We start from the raw sequence: 24156 nt of genomic DNA, 5'->3' as shown, positions 1-24156 counted from the left end.
ATTTGCAGGTCCTTCCACCTCCTTTCTGCTTAGCTTGAAAAAAGAAAGATTTTGTTTCCTTCTCCTTTGGCTGACAGTAAGAAATAACTGTTACGACCTTAATTTTATGACCTGCTGACCTTTAGTATTGAAAAATTGGTTTATTTACAACAGAAATCACTATCTAAAAGAATGTCGAAGAACAGCTTGACATTTAGTACTTCTGTAATTGCCTTATGTCATGTGTCAGTACTGGATATCTACAGTTTGGATCACTTATCTGCTATCTGGTTTATATAAAGGCCTTCAGGGTCTTTATCAAAATGTGTATATGAACTTTTCACTCTGTGAAGTAAAAACGCAGGTCAATTATATCTATTTTCTGTGACCTTCTTAACTTTTCACACCCACTCTGTCTGAGAGTTGTTATAGATTGTAATACTTGCCTGCAGTATCAATTGGAGAATGGTTCCTAGCCTCATCGGTGTTGTCAGAGGTGTGGCTGATACATAAACTTAAGTGTCTTCTTGACAAATGGCATTACCTCCCTCAAATTAATTCTGCTTAAACGTTGTTAATCTTATTATCTGTTCAGTTAATCAATAGCTGTCTTTCGAAACACCAATAACGTTTATTGGAAGTGTGTTTCTGAAAGTAAGAACAACGGTAGTGTGGCAGGAGAATTCAGTTTCTGATCCTGTCATCACCTACTTGGGTGACAACTCGGCAAAAACTTTCCCTTCAGTTTTGACAAAGGAGCAAGCAATTTGGTGGCAACAAGTTACCCCCAAGTAAATTTTCTGTAGTATTTCTGCACGTGTCCTTGAACTTCAGCACACTCTATCTAGTAGACAGCACACTCTATCTAGTAGTTCAGAGCTCAGAGGATGAACTGGACAGCTGTCTCATCCAACAATTCCCGTTCTGAATAATGGCTCTTGTGGCTTTTTTGCCAATTAATTATGCAAGAAATAATCTTAGTTGATATCAACTGGAGATAAAATGTTTGTTCGGTTTTACAGCATTTACAGATTTTCAATGTTCTTACTATATGACAAATAGCCTTAATGTTCTTAAGGAGTTATATATATATTTCATTAGTAAATATGTAAATAGCTTAAAGTATGAAAACTCATTAAATACAGTTGTCATTGCAAAAAAAAGAGGATTATTTGCAGACCCACAAAACAATAAAACAAGCCTCACAAAAAATAATTCAATGGAACATGTTGCAACTTCACAGCATATGGGAATAAATTTACAATGTATAATTTTCATGCCAGAATTCTTGAGTTATCAGATAATGTATTTCCTTTCCATGATTATTCTGCAAACCATACTTAGGCCTTTCTTACAATAGAAGTTTCACTGTGTATTTCGATACAGCTCTTGTGTGTTGTTCACCCATCTACAAAATAGTTTTCCTATTTAGATTGGGGAAGTTGGAATAATTAAAAGAATTTGCTTCATTCATGTGTTTGGCAAAAATATTCTGAGTCATCAAATTCTGAAGAAAGTAGCAAGAGTAAATATTTGCCTAGAGGTTCAGATTTATGATAATTGATCAACTTTTTATTTGTGTTAGTTTTAAATACACCAGTATTATAGTATGAATTATTATGTACTGAATAGATTTATGGAAGCATACCTGTATTTCTATTTCTTAAAGTCAGAGGTTGGTCTTAGTGACAGGGGATCTGATTTTCATTTATACTACAAAATCTACACTTCTTTTCTCAGTGGAAAAGGGATTTAAAGGAGAAATAAATGAATATAAGAATAAAGCTCACTATGCTACTGAAGATAGCCAAGATCTCAGGTGGGTAGTTTCAGTCCCGGTAGTTGTGAGGAGGGGATGGCCTAGGCTCAGAAAGAAGGTGAGAAGGATTCTGAGTTCGATGAGCATATAAGAAAAGGGAGGAAAAAGAAGATGAGCCCAAGCCTGCTTATAAAGGGGAAGGTGCCAAACTGCAGTGGTGATCTGGAAGCAGAGGCATGGGGGAGCCAACACAGTGGAAAGAATGGGGACTACCAAAGCCAATTTTGCAGTTGCCATTACAGAAGAATTAATAACCCATTTGATTCAAATTTGATCAGGTCAGTCTTTTGCTTTATGTAGCCACGGCATTTTTGATCTGATCTTGAATGACAGAATAGAATTCACCATTGTGCTTAACCACAGTCTCACTGTGAATGAGACCCTGAACTGGATGCTGTTTGTAAAGCTTCTGTTGATCTCAAGACTTTGCCACTGCGAAGCAAAAAATGAAGATTAGAACCTCTACTTATCAGAAAATAAGGTTACACTTTCTTTTAATAAAAGCAATCTGGATTCTGTGCCTGGTACGGGTCAACCCTGGATGTACATACAAACTGGGGAACTGCTGGAGAACAGCACTGCAAAAAGGGACCAGGAGGTCCTGGTTGATGGCAAGTTGAATATGAGTCAGTCATGCCCTGGCAGCCAGGAGGGCCAACCATGTCTGGGGGGCATCAGGCAAAGCATCGCCAGCTGGTCAAGGGAGGTGATTGTCCTACTCTGCTCTGCACTGAGGTGACCTCACCTCTCTGAAGGAGGGTCTCAGGGATGGTGAAGGGCCTAGAGAGGAAGCCTTATGAGGAGCATCTGAGGTCACTTGGTCTGTTCAGCCTGGAGAAGAAGAGACTGAGGGGAGACCTCATTGCAGTTACAGCTTCCTCAGCAGGGGAAGAGGAGGGGCAGGCACTGATCTCTTCTCTCTGGTGACCAGTGACAGGATCCAAGGGAATGGCCTGAAGTTATGTCAGGGAAAGTTTGGGTTGGATATTAGGAAAAGGTTTTTCACCCAGAGGGTGGTTGGGCACTGAAACAGGCTCCTCAAAGTAGTGGTCACATCGCCAAGCCTGTCTGAGTTCAAGGAGTGTTTAGACAATACCTCAGGCAAATGATGTGATTCTTGGGAATGGTCCTGTGCAGGACCAGAAGTTGGACTTCAGTGATCCTTGTGGGTCCCTTTCAACTCAGGATGTTCTATGACTGTGTGATTTTATGGAATAGGAGAAAACAAAAGGATGCTCTGTGACAATTCTTATAAAATAATCCCTGGTATTTTATTATTTGCCAAGAAATTCTGATACCACGTGAGTAGTGAAAATTGATCCTACAGCATTTTCTTTTATTTGGGCCTTCTGTCCTATAATATCTGCCCAAATCCACATCTGAAGCACCTTTACTAGTATATGTACACTTGCCATTGCAGCTCTGTAACTTTGCCAAAGCACAGAGGGACCTGCTTTCTGACTGGCTTTGTATTTCACCTTGTTTCCACTCCTTAGGAGTGTATCCCAAACTACAGCAATATTTGGGAGGAGATTGCCCTTATTTATTGCTCTTTCACTGGGAACATTGTGTTTCTGGGAGCATGTTGGCCCACCTTCAGTGGAATAGGTCATCAAATGCTGCCCTGTAGCCTGCAGTTTACTCTTAGAGGGGCATTTCAGATAATATTGTCACACCAAACCATGCTTCTGGCACATGAACTACAAAATTCAGATGGTCTGTTGTAGTCAGTATCTCCTTTTCTCTAGCTTTAGATTGCTCCTAGTTTTCAGAGGTCATGTTCTTGGGATGCGCTCATCTCAGGAGCTGAGCATTGCCTTTCATAAGCACCCCACTCTCCCAGGAAAGACAAGAAATGCAGTATCACTGCCCCAAATCACTCAGGCAGTGCACAGTTTATAATTGTTTGTCATGACAGCGTCTCTACTGGACGTGTCAGAAAGGACTCCTGATGTCAATTTTGGCATTTGTTGAGGTTTCAGAGGGGCCAGGCAGTTATTTTCTGGATGATTTACTAAACTGAAGATTTTTTTCTTAAACAAAACAATCAACACAGACACTGGCACAGGCTGACCATTGCAAAACATCTCCATTTGTCAGTAAGCTTTTGCAACCACTAAAATATCCCTGTTGTTCGTGATATTGTGAAAGCACACAGTCTGTATTGTGTGAGCCAGAAAAAGAACAGCTGGTAAATTCAATTCCAGTTTTACCTTAACAGTAGAGTTATTTCATCCCATTTTTTTTTCCTGATTCTAATCAGTTTTATAGAGGGAAGGATGGAGTCCTTAAAGTTCAATGAGAGGAATTTTTATGTTTTCTTACCTACCTCTTGGCAATAGCGGGGCCCAGCTCATGGAGTTGAAGGAACATTGTAAGTTCTGAGAGGCACTTTTCAAATACAGAAAGGTCACTTTGTAGTCATCATCCTCATCCCCATTGTGCTGGAATATAATGATGTGGGAAATGGTGAGATGTAGTTGCATAACTCTGAAAGTTAGCATGTATTCCTTCAAAAGGAACAAGAAAGAATAATTCCTCTGAACAAAATAGTCAGACTTTACAATGCCATATTTTGTCACAGAAGCAAATTTTCTCTCTTTTTTTTCCCCTTGTAGAGTATAACTAATCAGAAGGTATTTGAGATTAGAATTTGTTAGACTGGAGTAGTATTTTGGGCAGATGTCCATTCTCACTGGCACAACAGTAACAAGCATTCCAATAATTAGCTGATTAGTGAGTGTTCAGAGTCCAAGGAAAGGGAACAGAAAAAAGCTAAACTCAAGATTATAACAATTGACAAAATCTCTTCTCCCTTTTTAGGTACATTGAGAATTTTGCTTTGTCAGTGTGGAATTGAAGGGCTGTTCTTTAGAAGTCTGAGTTTTGACATTTTCTTACAAACTTTTTTTTTTTTTCACATTTTTGAGGACAAATTTTTGAAAAGTACTCGTCTTGCACACTGGGTATTTAGGGCTCACTTGAAAACTTACTTCTGTTTTTTTGGCAAGTTCCCTCCGTGTGTCTAACAGTGAAAAAAATAAGGACTTGAAAGTCGTCTCTGATCTGTCGGTTGGGAAGGCACACGGCAGTATTATGGGAAGGCTTGGGAGGACACAACTGGAAATGCCCATGCAGCCTGCATACAAGAGCTTTGGAATAATTCGGGGAATTTATGTTCGGTTATCTGTCATGCCAAAGTCTTCTAGTCTTAGCTTGTGTTTTGAGTTTGTGCAGCAAGATTTTAGTGGAGAGGGTCTACATGGGTGGCTTCTGTGTGAAGCTGCTGGAAGCTTCCATGTCCAACAGAGCCAATGTCAGCTGGCTCCAGGACAGACCCACCGCTGGCCAAGGCTGAGCCCATCAGTGATGGTAGTAACACCTCTGGGATAACATATTTAAGAAGGGGGAAAAGTTACAGTGCAAGAGCAAATTGCAGCCAGAGAGAGGAGTGAGAATATATGCGAGGAATAACCTTGTGGACACCAAGGCCAGGGAAGAAGGAGGGGGAGGAGGTGCTCCAGGCGCCGAGCTGTCCCCACAGCCTGTGGTGCAGACCATGATGAGGCAGCTGGGTCCCTACAGCCCATGGAGGTCCACGGAGGGGCAGAGATCCACCTGCAGTCCATGAAGGATCCCACACTCAAGCAGGGGGATGCCTTAAGGAGGCTGTGGCCCAATAGAAAGTCCATGCTGGAACGGGCTCCTGGCAGGATCTGTAGCCCCCTGGAGAGAGCAGCCCATGCTCAAGCAGGTTTGCTGGCAGGACTTGTGACCCCACACTAGAGCAGCCTATTCCTTATGGGGGAATAGGAGTATTCCCATGAGGGGCTCACGCTGTAGCAGTCTGTTCCTGAAGGACTGCACCCTGTACAAGGGACCCACACTGGAGCAGGGGAGGAGTATGAAGAGTCTTCCCCTCAAGGAGGAAGGGGTGGCAGAGGCAAAGTGTGATGAAGTGACTGCAGCCCCCATCAACTGGGGGGAATGGGTACAGAAATCAAGAGTAAAGTTGAGCCCAGGAAGAAGAGAGAGTTGGGTAGAAGGTGTTCTTAAGATATGATTTTATTTCTCATTATCTTGCTCTGTTTTGTTTGGTAATAAATTAAACTGATTTCTTCAAGTCAAGTCTGTTTTGCCCATGTCAGTCAGTGATCTCCCCCTTTTCTTTACCCACAGGCCTTTCATTATATTTTCTCTCTCCGTCCCCTCAGCAGGGGAGTGAGAGTGGCTTTGGTGGGCACATGGTGTCCCATCAGGGTCACCCCACACACCTTGCTTCTGGGCAATGTGCCTTCTCTCCAGCTGAACAGATCATCTGCCACTCAAAGGTCTGTGAGGGGTTTTTTAAGTCAAGCCATGGTAGGATTTTGAGAAAGTCGCTCAATTTGATGACTTCCTCTTAGTGAGAGATTCTGATCTAGGATCTATGGGCCCTGGGAAATGCAAGTTTTGTTTCACTTGCTAAAGTAAGTAAGGAAAAAAAAGAGAAAATAGATAAAATTATAATGTACAGTCTTCTTTTACTTTAGTCCATATGGAGAAAGATGGGCTGCTGTCATCCATATTTATACCAAAATGGTTCCCATGTTCAACAGCCCACCATGCTACTAATCTTGATTTTTTCCAAACCTCATTCTCACCCAAGATGAAGGTATATTTACTAGATCTATGTTGTGAGCTTGCTTTTTTTTTTTTTTTTTTTTTGATAGAACTATGGGATTTAGTAAGTCAGCAAGACTTTTTGGTTTGGGGATCAGTGGAAAGAAAATGCTATTTCCACTTGGTGCTATTTCAGTGATTAGGCAGTACTTCAAAACATACACATTAGCTTGAGTGATAATGCCTCAAGGTCTCCCAGCTCTCCTGGGACCATGATAGCTTCCTTGCTGCCACCTGAGATTCTTGCACATATTTTTCTTCATGGCACTCTTGACACAAAGGTCTGGTAGTCTATGTGATAGAAAATCTGCAATCATCTCATAATTGATTCACTGTCTAAATGGCACTCATGGAAAGCAAATTAAGAGTCTACTTCAAAAAAGAAAAAAGTTCAAGCATAGTACCACATTAACAGTGATCCTAAAGTTGCGTAAATATCAGTGCTGAGTCCAGCTTTCAGTGGATCCTTGGGTTTGGAGAAAGCAGTGAAAGTCATTCGTCTGGTGGCCCACTGCAGAAAATCACTCGGGGAAGTCTGCTGTGTACTTTGTCTTGGAATATTCCCAATTCTCCTTTGAAACACAAACATCCTCTGGTGGGAATATTCAGATGGATTGTTTAAAAAAACATAGCAAACATTTAATAAGTAGCCAGTGTACATAATATTTCAACTCATATTCTATATACTTAACATCTGTTGTTTTGTCAGTTCTAATTGATTTATTCTAAGTGCTTTTATTTAGGAAGACATCATTTGTTGCTTTTGGCACTATAACTAATATCTGCAGATGTCGTGTTCAAAGCTGTTTCTTTACTATATTGACACTTCCCAATGTACAGCATTTAAAAAATTTGGCCTGACAGTGAAGTTTTCCTATCTAAACCGGATATTTAAAGAGTGGTTTCACTTTTGCGTACGTCAAGGTAATAACCATAAAGTAAAAATAGATTATAATGTGTATATGAGACGCATCAAGAATAAAATTTTTTACTTCAATAAGAGCAGCACATTTAAAGAAATGTTGATTTGTGTCTGTGTATGATGTGTATATAGACATATTCTATTTCTTATCCTATTCTTTCCCATGCATTATTCATTTTATTGTGGTCAAAAGCAACAGCTTACATACAACAAAATATTGTCAGTGCTAGGTTCTTCTAGCACTTAGTTTCCAAAATACCTGCAGTTTCAGGTGGTAGAGGGTAATAAATTGACTCATGAGGTTTTCTCCTTCTTTTCCCAGTCCTAAGGCCCCATATGTCACCAGATGTCCTTCTTCCTGACTGAGATGTTTCTGTGGTCTTTGAAGACCAACTTACGTATTAGAGGTGAGCTCTTACCTGTTACTAAAACAAAACATCAAAGCTTGTTGGTGAATATTAAACTAATATAAAATTCTGACTACTCAAATGAAATGGTTTTTTATACTTAAGGGAAAGAAAATTAGGCAGCAATATGGTGTTTGAACTTGGTCAGCTTCTTTGCTTATCTTGCCACAGAACTGGAGCATCCTTTCAAGTAAAAAATGTTAAGATTATATTTAATTGAATGCATTTCTCTTCTCAGGAAGCCATAGTCTACTTGATTGTAAGCTTTAGTGTAATTTTGGGTGAATGATCTATAGTCGAGTGATCTGCAGAGGCATTGTGATTTGTACTCAATGGACAAATAAGAAAATACTGCATGTTCGGGTATTTTGCATAATTACTTGAAATTTTATACTTGCAAGGACATATTTATCTTATTAATTGATTGTTCCAGGAGACACATGACTAATTACTAGCCTTGTAGAAATTACCTTCGTTCGTCTTGCCTTGCTATTGCTAAAATATAATACTGAAAAAACGCCACTAATTTATAAGTGAACCACATCAAAATATTATTTATAACACATCATACCAATTGTAGTGTACAATACTTTTGCTGAAATATTATTTTGAATAATCAGTGGATATTCAGTTGAACACTATTATTCAAATATTGACTCAACATGCCTTTGACATCCCATCTTTGTGTGAGAGCTGTTCTGTAACAACAAATAACATCAAAAAGTCAAAAGCTGTATTTCATAGAAGTCTGATGGTTTAAATAAATCACAGTTGTGATTTATTGTGAGTGTGTTGCTGTGCCTGTTTTCCACTTTTGACCTTCTTGCTTCCATTTATTCGTTGCCTAGAGACCTCGTTCAAAAATTCTGAGGCAGAAGGGAGGACTGCTGTCCTGGTTTAAAACCTGCCTGCCATTTCAGTGCCTTCCTACCTTCTTCCTCCATGTACAGAATTTCTCTCTATGGTATAGCCATGTCTTAATTTAGAAGGAGATGGATGCAGTGACAAGCTTTAAAAAAGATGCAGTGTAACACTGTCTTTTAGGTCAGTGCATCTTGCCTTGGCACACCCAACCATTTACCTGTCAGCCACATCAGGAAGTGACTGGTGTGGTTGCAGTCCCAATGTAGCTGAAACATCCAAATTTCTTTGCCATGGGAACCAGGTAGACAATATTACCTATAGATTAAGAATATTAGATCCTTTGAAAGAGCAGCTTTATGAGTTCATCAATCTTAAAAAATACTGTTGTCTTTAACTCAGCTGTGTCAGTCATTAGAAAACATTTTAAGTTATTCTAAGGTACACTTTTCACTGTGATCCTTACCTTTCCATGTGAAAGAACACAAAATATGCTGATTAGGAGGTGGTAAAAATACTTTTGCATGTTGGCAGCTGGAAGAGAATCAAAGTGTATGTGAGGGTAATGACAGCTCCAAATAAATTTGTCACATCCTTTTTCATGCCTTGACTGCTGGTTCTTGGAAGTCCTAATGGTATTCAGGCTGAATGCTGGAGTTTTTTTCACTGTTGCTTGTATTTTAATACCTGACACTGTTTCAGCTGGCAAAAACTGAGATGCTGAACTTTGCTTGCTAAGCTGTGTTCTGTTTCTAGTGTCACATCCATAATGAAATATTAACATTTATTTGTGTAGATGAGACATTGGGATCCACCAGTACTCTGACAAGAAAGAACCAGGTAAAATATAAATAATCGTAAGTGAAACTAAACAAAACCTCGAAATGTTCAATGATTGACACCAAAAATGCAGCTTTGAATTTCTTGTTAATATATATATCGTTATTTCTATGGAGTAAGGAAGCACAGAAAAAGATACCCTCTCCCAATTTATGTCAGAGTATTTGAAAACTTTTTAAAGCAGAGAAGAAAAAAAATTGGAAAAATATTCACTTTATGCCACTAGAAACATCAGTGGGAACTTATACTCTGAATTCTTATGTTTTTAAGATATTCTACGTTCTGTTCAGCCCAGCACATGCTGGGACCCAGCAGAGGGCATCTCGAACGCGCCGCAGTGCCAGTCCAGCCTCGGCACCTGCCTGCTATCTGAAATGGCCATTTCAGAGAGAACGATCCATTTTCCTTATCTGATTAATCCTGTTAATCCTACAAGTTTCACCACAGGGCCCAAAGGTCTGTTGGGCTGGAATTATCCCCTCTTTGGGTCCAGGGTAGCACAGTCATCCCTGTGGTCCACACTCTGCTGTCTGCGTGGCTCTGCCGATAGACAGACGGACTCAGCCCAGTCCTGGGCTCAGTTGCAGCTCCCTTCACTGTCTGGAGAGGGGGGGCTCAGTAACACCAGCCCACCTGCTGGGCTCTGTAAGCCTTTCTTTCACTGCGAATTTAAGGTATCTCCCTTACAAGGTGAAAACATTGGGGCTGTCTTAATTTTTTCTGGTGAATTTCTGTGTTTTATCAAACTGTGTGCGTCCTCTAATATTAGTATTTGCTGACAGCACTTGTAAGGATTATCATTCCTCTTTTCATCCTCTTTCCTTTAGCATCACAGATGAAGCACAGTTACTTAGAAGAGAAGCAAAAGCTAGCAGAATGTAAGGATATTTTCTGAGTTTCTTGTTGCAGTAAGGCCAAATTGTTAATTTGGATTACTGATGTCCCTGGAAAAGCATTAAAATAACCTCAGACTGCTTCTAATGTAACTTTCTGCACATGTCATCCAAGATAGATGGTCACAGAACTACACAGCACAAGACAATTGAAAATTTGTAATTATTCCTTCCTGGTATATTTGCAATCTGGTTTTTTTTTTTCTGTCACTAAGCATGGTAGCATGTATTGCTTCTCAAATCCAGTGTCAAAAAGAATCACAAAAAATCCAGATTTTCCTTATGAAATTTTACTTAGCAGATGAGCAATAAACATTTTCCCAATCAGCTCTTGAATTGCAATACCAGCTACCTTAAAACTGAAAATTATAACTTAATTACTTTCAGCCAAATCAAATTCCAGATTAATAATCAACTGCCTTCATAGAATGCTTTTAACTTTTAAAGATTTACACTGTTCCTGCATTATCTGATTCAAAGCAATTTCAGTTCATACTACCACACAGCAGTACTGTGGCAGTTAAAGATTTTTTATATTTAGTACAATTTTTCTTTAGCTCAAGTTTTACAACTCCTGCATAGTTACTATTGCTCAGAGCATTCATTAATGTTCAGACATTGTTACATGACAACTCTGAAAAATCTAATTGATTTTTTTTAGACAACTTCACCAAGGAATATCTATGCTGTTACCAGAATGAAAATTTCCACGGAATTGTGCACACATTTGAAGGCAAAATGTGTTCTGGAAGGATTAGTTCTTTGCAGCACCATTAAGTGTGTTTGGAGCAGGTTGAAGCCCCGCTGGGGATGGGTGTACAGGCTCATGCAGCCACGTGGTCGATCTACACCCACTGCAGAGGGTTGTGTGTCAGTGGGAATCAACACAGCTCTGTAAAGGTGGGGAGGTGAGGAAGAGTTGCACACAGGGAGGAGCATCATGGGTTTACATCCCTTGTGCTCAGTGTAGCGTTACCTTACATGTATGAAAGGAGAAGCAGGCCCATTACATGCCAGCCCTGGCTGTTACGTGTTATACATGTGACAGGCAAAAGGAGCACAAGCTGCTGCACTTCATTGCTCTGAATACAGGGGTGCCCTTGGCACAAAGCCTGCATGGCACATTTTGGAAAAAGGAGCACTGGGGAACTTTATTCACAGCTGTTGATTTGTACAGATAGTTTGGTGTCTGCACAGGCAATTTCCCATTTTGCATATGTGGATAAATATTCCAGTATTTATGAAGGCAACCACTGAAAATGTGATCTTGCATGCCTAATTAATATTATCATAACAGTTACCAACACTGGCTTCAGTCCAATAAAACACAAAGAGAAGTTGTATGCTGGTGTCCTCTTTTGTTGAGATATGAAATCCTTCATTTTTTTCACTCTATAGCACTCCTATTGTAAGCTCCTTTTTGCAGGGAGGTTTAAGCATAACTGCTGAGTCATTCAATCTGGAAGCTGGCATACAAACTGACAGCCTGGAGCTCAAAACTTTTCATCAGGTTTCCTTTAAATAGGAACAGATTTTAAACAATGTGTTCTAGTTTCTCATGGTTTTTATTGTACACTTATGAACAGAGAACTGCTCACTTTTAAATGAAGAAATTTCACAAGTTATTAGAGCCTGATTCTCAGCCATGAAACAAGCCAATTACTGGCAACTCCAGAGGAAGCTTTGCCTCCTGGTTACTAGAATTAATGTATTAGACCAGAATTTCCACAATAGTGTGCTGTACATTAAAATTTGTTGAAGAACTTCAGCAGTCATGCAGAAGTTCTTTGCTTGACTTGGCAGATTCTTCAGACCAAATTTTCAAAAGCAAATCCTAAATAACTATACTCTGTAAGTTATGGCATTCACAATTGCCTGTTTTTAATACTTCTATAATGCATATATTCATGCATATATTTTGCAGACATGTTAGTGCCTGCTTTTTGAAACTAGGCAATGAAATGTTAGTTCAGAAGAATAGAATCTGTTTAGGATTTGATAAGTTAAATCTGAGTTAACATACTGAACAGGAGACACTTTTCATTGCAAGCTGGGTAAGGTCCTGAGAGCTTTATGCATAATTGCCATGTGGAAGTCATGGTCAGTGTGGATAGAACATACCAACTGTTCCTATGACTGAGCCTTCCAAAGGAGATCCTTGACAATACACACCACAGCCTTTTCTTCCAGTGGTGGGTAAGTTTTACGTTTAAAGTAACTCCTAGGAATCTTAGCTTTGTCTTTCCACAGAAAAGGAAGCTCAACTTGAAGAACTTTTTAAATTATGTGTAAAAATGTTTGTACACATTCCCACACATGCATACACACACACACACACACACACACATATATATACAATCACCTATTTATACCTTCTGCTTTTTTTTTTTTTAAACTTTTATTTGACAGCCCGAGACTATCCTTGGATCCTGAAAAGCAAGAGAGCAGACAAACTGCGAGATGCACTCAAGGAGGTGGAGGTACGTTTCAGAAGGTTTCAAGTACAGCAACATCTAATCCGGTTTTTAGACCTCTTTCAACAGCTTTAGTTTTCATAAAGATCCACTCTCCCAGTGATGATAAATGTGCTTTTGTCTGGGGCTGTTCTAAAACAGCTGCATCTTTGTGTGGAATGCCTCATCTGTAAACTTGAAAAATCAGAAGTCTGTTAACCGATAGTGACAATGTGTGCTGCCAACTCCACTCTCTGTTTTCTGTTGCCCTCTAGGACTTAATGCAAAACACTCCATGTGTGCTGAGCAAATGGAAGAACAAACATACCTGTCAGGTATTGTGTTATGCAGTGTTCAGTCAGTGGTGCCAAAACAGCCATCCAGTGATGGAAGCAGTAGCGTTAAAATGTTAACTAACACCGAAAATCATTGGGCTTTTTTTAATATATGGGCCCTTATTACCTAGATTGGGTTTATTTAAATTTCTACTCCGAAATACATGCCTGAAATAAAAATCTGGGGTTTATCAACACAAAAAATTACATTAAAGGGCCCTGATTGTGAGAGATGATGAGGATGATTGCTGCTGTTGTTGTGGTTATTGTATTATTACTTATTGTTTGGGGAAACTGAAAACATCCTGTACCTCAGAATAGCAGGCTGAGGGACCAGTTAAAATATATAGAGAAGTCTGTGGAATATGACACATATAATCTGTGTTATATTATATTTTTATGTCTTCATTATTTTCATGTCTGTCACTTTTACTTTATTCTTGTGTAATATGGGAGGGAAACTGTAACTCTAAACCAACTAGATCATGAATCAAGTTATGGAATAGGAGTATTGTGACATGTGGCACACATACAGCTATGTTCTCTGGCTATATGAGTTCCACATACTGTATACAAGAAAAAGCTTTTCACATCCTCATTACAACAGAGCAGTAGGACAGGTAGGAGAGCTGAACATGACATGTGCTTTAGCTCCTTAATCATGTGCTTCTTCTGAAGAACATATGTCATGAATTTTATATGTTTATACAGCCTTCATGAGGAATTGCATCATATTTGAAACTGTTTGGCATGGGGAATACTTGTCAATAAACTGTTTCTAAAAAGAAATTTTATCTTCTAACTTTTATGTTTTTTCAGTCTCATAATTTTTTCTTGTCATTCAAATAGCTCCAAATGGGGCCAACAGAATGAATATTAAATATCTGAACATTATACAGCTAAAATTCCAGGAATGTCTTTAGGAATAGCAAAATGTTTAAATATTTGATATGCCAAATGGTATGTAGTCTTTTCACCTCAATAATAAAAATATTATTGTCTAAGCTACATTTGCCTATCAGATCTTACCCCTAGTTAATGTCTATCATTCGTGTACAGATTACATGTATATATCTGTGAATGTTAATCTTCTAAAGCTTATTTAAATATTAATTGTATGCTAATTTAGAGGATTCATTTTTTCCTGTTATTATTGTTTGATTAGGAAGGAGTTTAGTTAAGAAATACTAGTCAATTAGCTGTGAGATATTCATTTTCTTCCCAGTTGCTGTCTCTTCATTTGCCTTCCCTGTCCATTCTTCCTTTATCATTTTCCTTCCCCTCCCATCTATCTGCATCCACCCTCATTCTTTATGAACACATACTTTGGAACAGTGAACTTCTTTCCAGAATGTGATCATTCTGCCTTCATCATATAACACCTTTGGTTGACTGTCAGTTCTGTATAAACCCTTCTTTTTTATTTTTGACTTAGCATCTCTAAGTAATTTCAGCTTACATCAACATAAATGAGACAAATACAATTTTACTTATTTCTTGTACAAGATGGGAAAGAAAAGAGATGGGTGCTTTTATCTTAGTATTAGGTCTAGCTCTATATTGGGTTGAATAATGTAAAGGAGTAGTTTAATTAGTTGAGTTTTTTGGGGTTTTTCTAGGTGGTTTTCATGGCCAGAGTATAGTGATGGTGTAGGTTATAACATAGGCAGAGTGAAAGTATAGATAAAAATCACAGTCATTTCTCTGTCCTAAATTCTCCTTTTGGTTTCTCAATTACAAAACAAAATATTTTTGCATAATAGTGGCTGATTATTGAAATCTCCAACAGGGCTTAGAATGTTTTGCCGAAACAATTGTGTTATTCCACTTTCTGTCTTCCTGAAATAAAGGACCTCCAACAAATGAAAATAAAATAGAGAAAAATGTCATTTGGAAGAGTAGAACAGAAAAAGCTGTCTTCTATCAATTTTGATGTCAGATGGTTTGTTTTGGCTACTCCATTCTCTTGAGATTTTCCAGTAATTGCACTGTCCTTTTGGTGCGAAATTTGAGCTCTGGAAAAGTGTTGTAAGTTTTTTTATTCTATGTAGAATACTAATCAAGTGTTCAGCAGAAAGTGCTACCGTGTATGGGGGTATCTGTGGCATCGGACCATGTATTCACACGCCTCTTTTTATGGCAACCGCAGCTAGGGAGAGTCCAGTTGCATTAAATTTCACGCAAGTAAGAGAAAGCAAGTGGTCAAAACAAACAGCGTGAGGAGCAGTAGTGAATTACCTGATTGTCATTTCGAGTTTTGGGGTAAATTTGAGTATATGGTTTAATTACTTTTTTTTTTTTTTTAGCTCTTTAGTTTTAGTAGCAATGCATTGTCAAATAAACTCATGTATAGAAATTTAAGTATTGAACTCAACAACTATCATATTTTTCAATAAATGTTCTTTGTATTTGGATCGGCCATATCTGTAGCTGAACCAGGAATAATACTCTTTATATTGTAATAACAATGTGCCATCCAAAAACTCAGTGGCTGCTGAACCTTGAGCAAGACAGAACAAATGGAAAGAAATCTGAAGGGTGATACAATGATAACAAGGCTATCCTTTAAAAGAGTAGTAGGATTTCCCTCAGATTTTGTGAAAAACAACCATAGGACTGCTGCTAGTGTGCCTTCTGTAACCTAAACATCAATATTCCTAATCCCTCACTGCTTCCTCCAGCACTTCCATCTTAAAACTAGCCCACAGGCAAAAATTGGGGGCTATAATTTTACATATGCATCTGCTAAAATAAATGTGCTGTCACACTAACCAAATGGCCAATTAGACTTCATGCATATGTCTCAGTGAGAAATCTTGTCTATCGCATGAATATTTCTCAAAGTTGGCTTTTCTATAGGAGTTTGTCTAGAATGACCGTAATGCTGGCCCAGCTTTCTACCTTTCTGTTCATTTTATGCATCAAAATCTCTCCTATTACTTTTTTTCTGTACAATCAGTGCACTAGAAGTTTCACATTTGCTTCCTTGTCCGTTGCCAAAAAAAAATAAATCCATTGACCTTTATTTTTGCAGTGCTAAGTAACATTCTAGTATTGCTTAGGGCTTCTGAAATGGATGATGTGCCAGTTCATGTAAACATAACCTAGACAGTACAGGGATTTTTGTCAAGGAGCTTGCTCTCATATTTAAAAGAGCTTAGTTGAGTCCTAAAGGGCTGAGGTCTTCTCTTTAGCTCTGTTCCAATAGGATCTGAACCCACACCATTTCTGTATGGTACTTCTGACCCCCAACTTTGATGACCTGTGTTGAGTTGCTGAAATAATCCTATAATCTTCAGTTAGATGTCAAAGGAAAATAAATAGACCATAGAAGAAGGATGATGGGAAAAAGACAAGAAGTCTTTACAATAAGATGCCACTGTGCTCCTCAGCTTTCCCTCCTGAGGAGTAATAACCTAAGGAATTAATTTTATCAGTATTGTTGAGTTTACTCAACTCAGCTCTGGCTGCTTCCCTTCTTCTTGGTCTCCTTCTCTAATTCTTTGGAATGCTTTTAAGTTTTGCCACAAAATCATGAAATCTTCCTATGAAATTATGCCATTGGTTCAGTTTGGTTTTACAATATAAGGCAGTAAAAATTAATGAAGTCTAGCCAAAACATTTGATTTCCAATTTTTTAGTTTTACATTTGCATTACTGTGTTGAATTAAACACATGCCAACGCTGTTATACATTTTATTGTATCAGAGCCAAGCACTAGCTATGAATCATATCTGTTACCTGCTAATGAAAAAGATTTATGTATTCTTTGCTAAATTGTTTTGATTTCATTTAATTGTGCTTGTGTTGCAGTTTACATATGCATATAAATGGTTTTTCTGTTGCCATCACTGGCATACTTAGAACTGGATTCTGAATTGAGATCCACAGCAGTGTTTTCTGACATGGCCTGTTCTATCACCTACAATGCCCATAAGCAAAGTGATTTAGCAAGCTATGTGGTGACATAGAGCAGCACATTTGATATCAAAATCAAGACATTCTGGCTGGAACTCATGAGCAGCTAGCACCCATCACCAGTTACTGAGGGGAGCACTGCCCTCATATTAAATTCTTTTGGTTGCTTTTGATCACAACCATAAATGTCTTGTGTGGTTTTAGATATTTGGAGCTAGAAGTACAAATGCATTGATTATTGTGAAACAGTAACGTGTAACAACAATAACTTCTTCTGTAATAAGGCATGCAACACAGTAATTATGGTGGGGTGGCTAAGAAAGCAATCTGGAATGAAGAGGTGGGGAAAAACCCTGGGAACCTGCTTGAACAAGAAATGCTTTGCAATTCTCTTCTCCTTTGCATATTCCTTTGTCAGTTGGACTCTGTTAGAGAAAACAGTTTGCAGCAATATTTTTTACAGGCGTTTTTTCCTTCTCTTCGAATTTTAATCAGATAGAAGCAAATCCTGGCTTTGCTCTGCAGGTATCTTTTTAGGTAGAAGGGCTGATAAACAGCTAAGATGCATGAATGAGGAGGCAAGAGCTACGGTTTCTGAGGGTAAAGGAATCCACTTAAGTACATGCTTAAGTTCTACTAAACTCCGTAAGTCATGAACCAGTACTTAAGTCCTTTGCTGAATAAAAACTAACTCAAATATGTATTAGACCACATTGCAATTGGGGAAGGGAAGGGCTAAGTCTTCCCTGAGTATCCTCAGCTCCTTCTTATGTCTGTCTTGCTCATTGGAGGACAATTTTTGGCACATAAAGTACATGATCCCTTCTATCAAAGTCTTCACATTCATCCTTGGTAATACTGATATTAAGTGGCCCTTCCTTCCCAGCATGTAGAATGACCACATGCCTAAACATTTCACTCAAACTACATTCAAGTACAAAGGCTCTGCCTATTCTTCCAGTAGTTATGAAGTCATGTTTTCATATTTTGTTTAGGAACACCTGGAGACTGTTTAAATTGTAGAGATTACTTCTGATTTATTTTTCACATCACAGTACTTCAATCTGAAAAATTTATGATGTGTTTCATTATTGTGAATTTCCTTCCCTAATTTAATATCAGTTAGATGGAATGATTTAGTGTCTGGTGTAAATAAAGCCTCTTACATTCGCTTTTATTTCTGAGAAATTATGGGCAGTTTCCTTGAGCAGTACTTTTTGGAGCTGAATCACTTTTTATCTGTGTTCAAGCCAAGTTTGCAGTCTTCCCTATTTGCTTTATATTCATTTGTACTTATAATTGGACTGCTCCCATCCACCAAAATGTAAGCGAAACTATGCAAGCTTATGTGTACAGCACTTAACCCTTGTTATCATGTAACAATCTTTGCATAGACTACACTGTGAGAAACAAATTGAAATAGTGTTTTCAATTTGAGCACATAAAAATTTTCTCTGTTACAGAATATTTTGACCAAAGATCGTCTAGAATCATAGAATCATTTAGGGTGGAAAGGACCACTAAGATCGAGTCCAACTGTTAACCCAACAGTACCAAGTTCATCACTAAAGCATGTCCTTAAGTGCCACGTCTGCATGTCTTTAATACTTCCAGAGATGGTGACTCCACCCTGCCCTGCTCTATTTGAGCACCTGCTTGTATTTCATGGTAAACTTTAGGAACTAATTTTTAAAAATCCTCCGTTCTAATCCAAAACATTTTTAAAGGAAGATGGATTAAATACTGACCTTAAATGGCCATATAGAGTGAAAGGGCTCTGATTTACTTTTTAAATTTCGACTCTGAAGTTCCTAGAAGAATGAACTTAAACCTATGGAGCAAAGGTGTGTTACCAATCATGGTAAGTTAATAGAGTAAAAATTTGTTAAAGTAAAATTTAAGTTTTTCCCAGATTTCTCAAACTTCTGAGGAGCGTAATGGGAAAAAATGTTTTACTGTAAAATGAAAAGAAAGAGGGAACGCAATGGGAAAAACAGTAAAAGCCATGGAAATTACGCTATTTTTACCTACTTTCTGTCATTCCATCATGTCATACTGATAGCAAAGAGGTCTATGCAATGTTGAAAATCCATAGCATTGGTTAAATGACTAGTTTCATAGATGTAAAGCAAAGCACACCCATTAGCACAATATCTTATTTATATAAATGTCTTGTCATCAAACACTGGAGCAGTTTTCATTAATTTTTATTCTAGCTCTGTAACAGATATGATCTATGCCATTACCAGGAAATTAATATATAGAAATAAAGTGAATTTACACCCTGAGTTTAAAAATGCTAACCTTACTTGATGCACTCAGGCCAAGAGTTTGCAAGCACATCTGTACACAGGATAGTGGATGGACGTGTCAGCAGAATGACAAGCATGTGGCCTCATTCCATAATGCAGTCAGTCAAGATCCTTAACCATCAAAAAACATTTTTTCCTGTTTGGCCGCCCCTCTTTACCTGGATGGATGGTGTATTTCCCTACTCTGTCAGGTAAACCTGGAGGCTACAAACAGAGTTCTGATTCACAGTGGGTTTTTTCCCAGATTAACTCCAGTTTGTTTTCCTTGCTCCCTGCAAGAACAGGGAGCTTCCCACTTTCTGAGGGAAGGTCGTAGCTCCCAAGCAAGGGTGTTGTGGAATAAACATATTGGAGAGTTTATTTGTATGATTGCACCATCTCTTCTGTTGGCACATAACGCTGAAAGTTTTGGGGTGTTTTCCTCTTCTCTATCAGGCTAATATTCATTCAGTTACTTAGAACTGAGCTTTCTAGAGTATGTCATTTTTCTTGATCATTGCTTACATCACAGTTAGGCAACTTCTGGGTTTCAGCCCTCACTTTTTCAACTGCGTTTTTCGGACATTTGTAGCTAGCAGTAGTCAAACCTTGCTGGACTTCACATTACCACGTTGGAAATAAATTGTGATTTTATCTACTCTAACTTCAACATAAGGACAAATTGAAGTTTTGAAAGATTGTAATAAAAGCTGCATGAGTGTAACCGTGTCTAACATTTTTACTAGGACAAAACCTTAAAGGACATCTGTCATCACAGGGAATATTGAAACATTGACTATATATATTTATCAAGTGAATGCATGATTAGATTTTGGCAGGATGGAGGCTGATCATTTTGTTCTTAAAAATTCATTTCACATCACACGTATTTTTTTGTTTCTATTTCACACATCACTAGAGTTTCTTTTCAAAAAATGTTGGTTAAAGATATTAGTCAGGGCAAGAGGGTAATTTCTTTAAATACACTTGTTCTGTTCTATGCTATGGAGAGCACAGAGCTGTAGTAATATAGCAAAATATGCATAACTGAGAGTTTCTGTAACTTAATTATCAGGAACAGGGCATTGCACAAGGGGCAAGCTCAATTAGATAATGACATTCCTGTCCCTCATACTTTTTACTTAATATAATCCAGTGGATCTCACCGCAAGAGAGTTCTAAAAATTATATTGCAAACATATTTGTCTCATATCTCCAGCATAGAACAAAAAGGGTTTTTTTTTCCTGCCAAATTCTCCTACAAGAGCAAGTATTTCTCTAGTAGTTAATTTTTTAAAAAGCACAGAGGTTTCTTTAAAAATCTGCTGTTAGGTAGAAGAAAGAGCTGGAGTCCAAGATTCCTGACCTTTGGTGAGCCCTCTGGACTTGTCTGCAACAGTCTTTCCACTGAGGATTTCTTTTATGGGTTTTATTTTCTGATTTCCTTTGCTGTAATAGTTGCATTCAGAAAATAACTAATGTTTTTATTATGCAAAAATAAACATTTTTCATAACTCCTCCCACTGAGTTCTCTCTCTCATGCAAGATAAGGCATCAGAAGGACCTGATAAATACTGTGACTTAGTCTTCAAGATATGTATCATTTAATTTAAATTAATTACACAGAATTATTCAATTAGCTCTGAAATAACCCTCTGCCTATACTGTCCAACAGCTTAAATTCTTTCTTTCTAAGAGAGACATCTATAACCTTATGTTGAGGAGTGAATGGGATTTATTGGGAGCTCACAGCTATCTCTGTGGTAGGGCATCTATTTAAGTTAAACAGTATATGAATGATCAGAAATAACAAGGATACCAAAAAGGTGCTGGTTTTAATCTGTGATAATAATACAAAATTACATTAAACTCTACTTTATAATTTTTTCATGCAGGCTGTGCAGTTATTTTATCCAGAAAAGATCAGATCCATGGGTGATAGAGTGATCAGTGTCATTCCTTCCCTCACTCAGGACGGAATTTTGATCTCCATTTTTAACAAACTAATTCACTACATGTTATGTAATATTTGGGGACTTAGCATGCTGCTTCTTCAAGTGTTCAGCAATTGTAAGTCTCGTACCCATGTAATTCAGTGTGGCGTTACATCTCTCTCTTTCGTTGAAAGAGCTTTCAAAGTCATTATAAGACATCTTCACGTCAATGATAATTCATTTTTGCAATTTTGAAAATTAGGTTACTACCTAATGGATGGGGGAATATGTACCTTGGAACGTTTCACTTTATTAATGATTTTTGATGTCTTGTTTTCTCGCTCTTTGGATTTAGCTCCTCTTTCACTCAGGTGTCTTGGTGTCCCTAAGCCTTTCTGGGCCACAGCTGGAGAAAGTGGTGATTGACAGGACCCTGGTGGGGAAGCTCATCTCCAACACCATCAGTGATGGTAATTACACCCATGTGCAAATCAATTGCCTACATTAACAGTAGAGTAGAGAAATAGTATGTCAACAGGTAGACTAATTATTGCCACTGGGGACTTGCAAACACAACAAGTAATTGCATGTAATGCCATAGTTACAACCCTCAGGACTAAGAACACTTCAAGAATAATTTTTAACATCAAAGTTTTCAGGCTTGTCAAATGCTGCGTGGGTTTCTAAAATTCAGTTTCTTGCACATTGTAACCACTGCGAACATGCCATTTGAACTTGTCATGTTTATTTTGTTAAGTAGGAAAAAGGGACAGAATCAAACATTAGCCATTTGGTTAATTACATGGGATAGTTATTATTAAAGTTATTATTAAAAAAGGCTGGGTAAGATTAGTTATGTGGAGGTACTCTGATTTAGTTTCTAAAAATCCAGAATCTCACTATTGTTATTAACTAGTGACTGCTAAAAATAAAGTTTTCATTTAATGCAGAAGTAAACTTACAAAAACATGCCTGTTTTTCATACCTTTATAATATGACTACCATATCACTGAGAAATCAATCAGGTATCTTGGCTTCTGCACAAGCAAGAATATGAAATTTTAATGTGAGCCCTATTACACGTGAATTATCTTCCAAATTCTTTAAAAGTAGGCCCACATTGTATCCTTCTGGTAAGATTATGTGCTTAATTCAGGTTTGATCTTTAATGATTTATTTTCCTCCGTACCCAGGCATCTATTGAATGTTGGCCTGGTTCTTTAAGAAACCTACAGTACTGATCTTTTCTTATCAATGTATTGTGGTTCAGTCATTAGTCATGAAAATTAACATTATTATGTTTGTAGAATCTTTATTTATAAGAAAATTTAACCCTAACCTCTTTTTTTATCCACTAATTACACAGAGAGCATAGAACACATTTACTTTCTTGATTCCTTTTTTTCCACTCTTCAGTTAAGTTACTGGATTCCATCTCCAATATTTTGCCTTCAGTTTCCAGAGGGAGATTATCATACTTTCAGGTGACAACAAGTAGGAAAGCATGGAAGCTGAGGTTATACCCAAATTGAATTTGTTTGTAGAAATTATTTGGAATACTCTGTCTTTAAGAAAAATAAAAAATTAAATTATATGTATCATGCCTTACCTTGGCTTAATATGTCATAGAAATACAAATATTTGTCTAAAAAATACTGCTAACTAAAAAAGCTTACAACTAAAAAAATAATAAAGCAATAAATATGCTTTCCTACATTTATACCATTGTATTTATTATATAAACAACATTATATAATAGTTTGTCCTTATTTTCACTTTTTCAAGATTTTCCTAAACCTTCATGTTCACTAATATCCATATCCAAAGGTGAAATAAAACTGCCTCTGTTCCATTAAAGCAAACCACCCAATAACTCATTGCAATACAGTTTTTATTTTCGTGAACAACGAAAGATACTTTTGTTACCCACACAAATAGTATTCAAAATACAATTTTTTATACTGAACTATTCCTATGTGAGAACCACAACATAATGTTGTCCCAGAGGAAATTCACTTTAATTCAAAAAAACTGCACATCTTTCCAAATCTGACTTGGAATTGGGCTTGTGATTATCAAGTTGGCCAAAAGAAATTCTATATTTAGTACAAGAACCCTGTAAAAAATATATTTTACTTTAGCAACTGTGTATACGTGGAAATGGATAAGGATTACAATCTGCCAAAATTACTTATGAAATGTTATAATTCTAATTTGAAGTAGCATGTCCTCTTAACATTTGGAATAAAGGTCAGGTTGTGTGCACAAAATACAGAATTAATACTGCTTTTGTAGTGCTCCTGCATCTAATAAAGTCCTCCTGGTTCTGATTATTTATAGGCAAAATTTCATCAGCATCTGAGGTGTGCTGTGGCTCATCTTTAATGTAAACTGTGTCTGTGAGGGCATCAAAATTTTAACTGTGTGCATACATATTGAGGATACCACACTCAGTGGTTTTCAATTTTCATGTGTGTGCAGGATCTCAATTATGACACTAAGTTATAGATCTCAGTTATAGTCAGATACTTTATCACCTTTTTTTTTTCCCACCAAAAAAAGCTAGAGTTAATGTTACATTTCAAAGGCAATTATTTGGCTTTAAACTCTATCCTTTAGCATTTGCATACCAGATACTTCAGAGTTGTGCCAGGACATGGCTGTTGGAAAATACAAGTGGTTATAAATCAGACTAAATCAAAGCAAAGCTGAGTAGCCAGTTTTCCATGCTTGCATGTAAGATTGAACTGTCAATCTACTTAAGGGTATGCAAAATTTAGATTTAAGAATCTGGATATTAGTAGCAAGTGCTTTTTTAAGTTTGTTTTTCAGAGATTGTTCC

At 37.6% G+C, this 24156-nt stretch overlaps 1 protein-coding gene across 1 annotated transcript in view; it reads left to right on the top strand.

Annotated features, from left to right (window-relative positions):
* Nucleotides 1-24156, top strand: part of WDPCP (WD repeat containing planar cell polarity effector) — a 148008-nt gene that overhangs the window by 36298 nt on the left and 87554 nt on the right. Inside the window, 6 exon segments of the mRNA XM_032681648.1 lie at nucleotides 7705-7789; nucleotides 9447-9490; nucleotides 10318-10368; nucleotides 12793-12863; nucleotides 13112-13171; nucleotides 21670-21784. Of these exon segments, the coding sequence (XP_032537539.1) occupies nucleotides 10326-10368; nucleotides 12793-12863; nucleotides 13112-13171; nucleotides 21670-21784 (289 nt within the window). The 5' untranslated portion in view covers nucleotides 7705-7789; nucleotides 9447-9490; nucleotides 10318-10325.

Source organism: Chiroxiphia lanceolata, chromosome 3 (assembly GCF_009829145.1).
Source record: "Chiroxiphia lanceolata isolate bChiLan1 chromosome 3, bChiLan1.pri, whole genome shotgun sequence".
NCBI classification, from domain to species: Eukaryota; Metazoa; Chordata; class Aves; order Passeriformes; family Pipridae; genus Chiroxiphia; species Chiroxiphia lanceolata.
This window is presented reverse-complemented; position numbering and strand designations above follow the sequence as displayed.